Source organism: Ranitomeya imitator, chromosome 4 (assembly GCF_032444005.1).
Source record: "Ranitomeya imitator isolate aRanImi1 chromosome 4, aRanImi1.pri, whole genome shotgun sequence".
NCBI classification, from domain to species: Eukaryota; Metazoa; Chordata; class Amphibia; order Anura; family Dendrobatidae; genus Ranitomeya; species Ranitomeya imitator.
The window spans coordinates 666,733,536-666,737,269 of NC_091285.1; the positions used below are offsets into that span (position 1 = coordinate 666,733,536).

At 46.0% G+C, this 3,734-nt stretch overlaps 1 protein-coding gene across 1 annotated transcript; it reads left to right on the plus strand.

Moving 5' to 3' along the window:
* On the plus strand, positions 1-1,533 carry DAND5 (DAN domain BMP antagonist family member 5). Its single transcript, XM_069762487.1, has 2 exons — positions 1-366; positions 1,261-1,533. The coding sequence occupies exons 1-2, from the start codon at positions 1-3 to the stop codon at positions 1,531-1,533; spliced, it is 639 nt and encodes a 212-aa protein (XP_069618588.1).
* The last annotated feature ends 2,201 nt before the right edge of the window (positions 1,534-3,734 follow it).

Sequence of the window (3,734 nt, forward strand, 5' to 3'; positions counted from 1 at the left end):
ATGCTCCTGCTCCTTATTATTGTGGCTGCCTCCTCGGTGAACTCGGCTCCTTTCCTCGAGGATGAAGGATCGGCCTTCATCAGTGTGGAACCCAATCATGGACGAAGGCAGAAGACGTCTGATAGAAGGGCGGTCGGAGAAGGACAAAGGCTCCTCTTCGAAAACAGAAGGAGCAAAACGGATTCCTTCCAAGCAATGGCCAGAGTTCCTCTAAAAGACCACATGGACGAAGGAGCCCTCCAAAGGAAAGTGGTTTGGGAGAGCGCCATCCGGAGGGAGAGGCCCGCGTCTCGTCCTGACACTGTGCTACCGATCGGGCGAGATGCCCTGAAAAGATCCAGCTGCAACGCTCTGCCCTTCATACAGGTAAGAGGCTGTTATTCTCTGGTCCCCTACGGGTCCGCTGTGGATTTACCCGCAGCAGCTCGATTTCTGCGCTGATTTTTTTTATTTTTTTCACAGCACATAACCGAGATTTATCAGAATCTCCTCCATTTTGCTGCTGCTGTAACAAGCGGCACATTTCCATGCCACAATCCAGATGGGAAATGTGGAACCCATCCCCCACATGGGGGATTTACTGTGCCCTATTATTGTAATTGCTGGGCACAAAAGCTGCAAAATTAGGGAATTGCCAACTATGCACTTGCCTAATATTTTAGACTCCTTTATGTAAGAATCTATATTACGACCACAAGTCCCAGCACAAGTGTTGGTGTTTTGAGCCGATCCCAGTGGTCTATGCAAATGCCGTTCGTTTGGCGCCATAGACACAATCAGGCCTCCTGTGATCCTCTAAAAGGCATCCGAAAATGCGATTTTATTATTTAAGTAAGATTAATGAGAAACATATTATTTTTCATATTAATATTATAATAAATATGAAGAATATTAATTATAAAATGTAGTATTTAATAAAATTTTAATACCATTATGTAATCTTATTTTTATAATTTTAGTATATAAATATTATAGATAAAAATGTATTAAATATTAATAATCTTATTAAATATATATATTTCTTTAAGAATAAGATTGTGATATAGATGTATAATTTTTTCTTATTTCATTATCGGGAGCAAAAAAATCTATAAAATATATATATATATTCCCTTTAATGAAATGAGTAAAAGGAAAAGTTATATATCTACCGTATATTACAATCTTATTCTTAGAGTAATTATATAATTAAAAAATTATATTTTTTATATTACATTTTTCTTAATATATTTTTTTTCTTTTTTTTTTTTTTTTCCCCAGAACGTCTTCAGGAAAGGTTGTGCTCCTCTGAAGCTTCCCAATAAATTTTGCTTCGGTCAGTGCAATTCGTTTTACGTCCCCGGTTTGCCCTCCGGACTGTCTCGGCCCTGCACGTCGTGCGCTCCCACCCGTTCCAGGCGTATCACGGTCCCGCTGCGCTGTCGCGGTGGGCGCCTGTCGTGGGAAGAGGTGGTCCTTGTGGAAGAATGTGACTGCGGCGCCCCGGAGCTCGGACAGGTGGGCAGCGGCGAGGGGTTTCTGCCCGTGCCCTAAACCTCAGACTGTATGTGACGCGGGGCCTCAGCGACGGCCTCTGTAACCGACCCCTGGCGACCCGGCCAGACGACGACCAGAACTAATAATTTATTTTTTATAAACCTTTTTTTTTTTTTTTTTTTATTTCAACGTCGCTCCCTTTAGAGGAGTTAGAATAATGAATTTCAACAATGGGACGTCTCCCGTCCTGATGTAGTTTTTTAGTCTTTTTTTTTAACTTTTGCACATTCCAAAATGGCTTTTTCTTATCGGACGCCTTTTTTCTTTCTGTGGCTTGGACCCTGGTCCTGCTTACACGGCTGCTGGCCTCGCTGCAATGTGTCGGTGCAGGTGAGCGCCATCATTAGGGAGTGGTGACGAAGCCTCGGCCGTACGAGCGGCTCGGGACGGGTTAGAGGTGTCGCCTATGGCGGAGAGTAGCGGAACTTTACAGAAAAGTGGAGAACCCCTTTAACGCCTGGACCCCGGCCCTCCAGTGAGATGTGCGGGGGAGGCCCTTTACATGGGGCTCCAGATACTGTTTATTTTGTGCGCTGATGATTACTGCCCCCAGCAGGGCGGATGCGTTATACCACCATAGTCTAGTTCCTTGTCTTTGTCAGGCGATGCTATCCTGCCCCTCGGCCCGCCAGTAATGGCTCGCATCGTCACGGAGTCCAATACTGCCAGCCCAGGGTTAGTTCAGAGCCCCGGTGTGCCCCCTGCTGGACTTGTATGATAATGCAGACCATCAGGATGGCGCAGGGCTAGTAGAGGAAGACGGCCTAGTGCCGAGGTAGACGGTATCACACCAATGGTAGCGGAGCAGCATAGTCCTGGGCCGCCGTCTGCGGCTATGCACCACAGTACGGGCAATATCTTCATGGCAGGTACCAGCCCTCATCATTGTCTCTGGGGGGAAGGAATATTCCTACGCACGCCCGCTTCCTGCGGAGCCCTCAGTAAGGGAGGTGAGACACATGGGGGTCCCTGCTAAATCGTCACTTTATTTCAATGATTTTTTTTTTTTTTTTTTAATGTGGGCCGAGGGAAGGTCCGGATCGTCTTCCCGCTCACTTGTGCTCTGTAACTAAATGACCAAATGTGGGGGGTCACAGCCCCCCATCAGGAATAAACACATTTTATTATATTTTTCTTGTATGAAAATTCACTTTATTTTGATATTTTATAATCCAAAAATTCAGATTTTTTTTTTTCGTACCCTAATTCAGCACGTATTGGCTGCTACTAGGGTTGAGCGAAACGGGTCGAACATTTTCAAAAGTCGCCGACTTTTGGCTAAGTCGGGGTTTCATGAAACCCGATCCGACCCCTGTGCGGGGTCGGCCATGCGGTACGCGACTTTCGCGCCAAAGTCGCGTTTCAATGACGCGAAAAGCGCCATTTCTCAGCCAATGAAGGTAAACGCAGAGTGTGGGCAGCGTGATGACATAGGTCCTGGTCCCCACCATCTTAGAGAAGGGCATTGCAGTGATTGGCTTGCTGTCTGCGACGTCACAGGGGCTATAAAGAGGCGTTCCCGCCGACCGCCATCTTACTGCTGCTGATCTGAGCTTAGGGAGAGGTTGCTGCCGCTTTGTCAGAAGCAGGGATAGCGTTAGGCAGGGTCCATTAACCACAAAACCGCTTGTGCTGCAGCGATTTGCACTGTCCAACACCACCCTCGGTGTGCAGGGACAGTGGAAGTTTTTTTTTTTTTTTTTTTCCCCTCAGCGCTGTAGCTCATTGGGCTGCCCTAGAAGGCTCCCTGATAGCTGCATTGCTGTGTGTACGCCGCTGTGCAAACCAACTGCTTTTTTCAAAGCACAAATCCTCTTGTTCCTTCCTTTCTGCACAGCTATCTTTTTTGTTTGTCCACACTTTTTATTTCATTTGTGCATCAGTCCACTCCTTATTGCTGCCTGCCATACCTGGCTGAGATTACTGCAGGCAGGGAGATAGTAGCTGCCTGCCATACCTGGCTGAGATTACTGCAGGCAGGGAGATAGTAATTGTAGGACATTCCCTGTTTTTTTTTTTTTTTTTTTTTTTTTGGTGGGAGATTAAGATTGGCAATTTGGCATTTCTGCTAGAGTGCCATCCCTGTGTGTGCCATCTCTCTCACATAGTGGGCCATAGAAAGCCTTTTCATTTTTCTGTATTTTTTTTTGTGGGGTGTATAAATTCTCCCTGATAAAAATACAGTGGGAGATTAATAT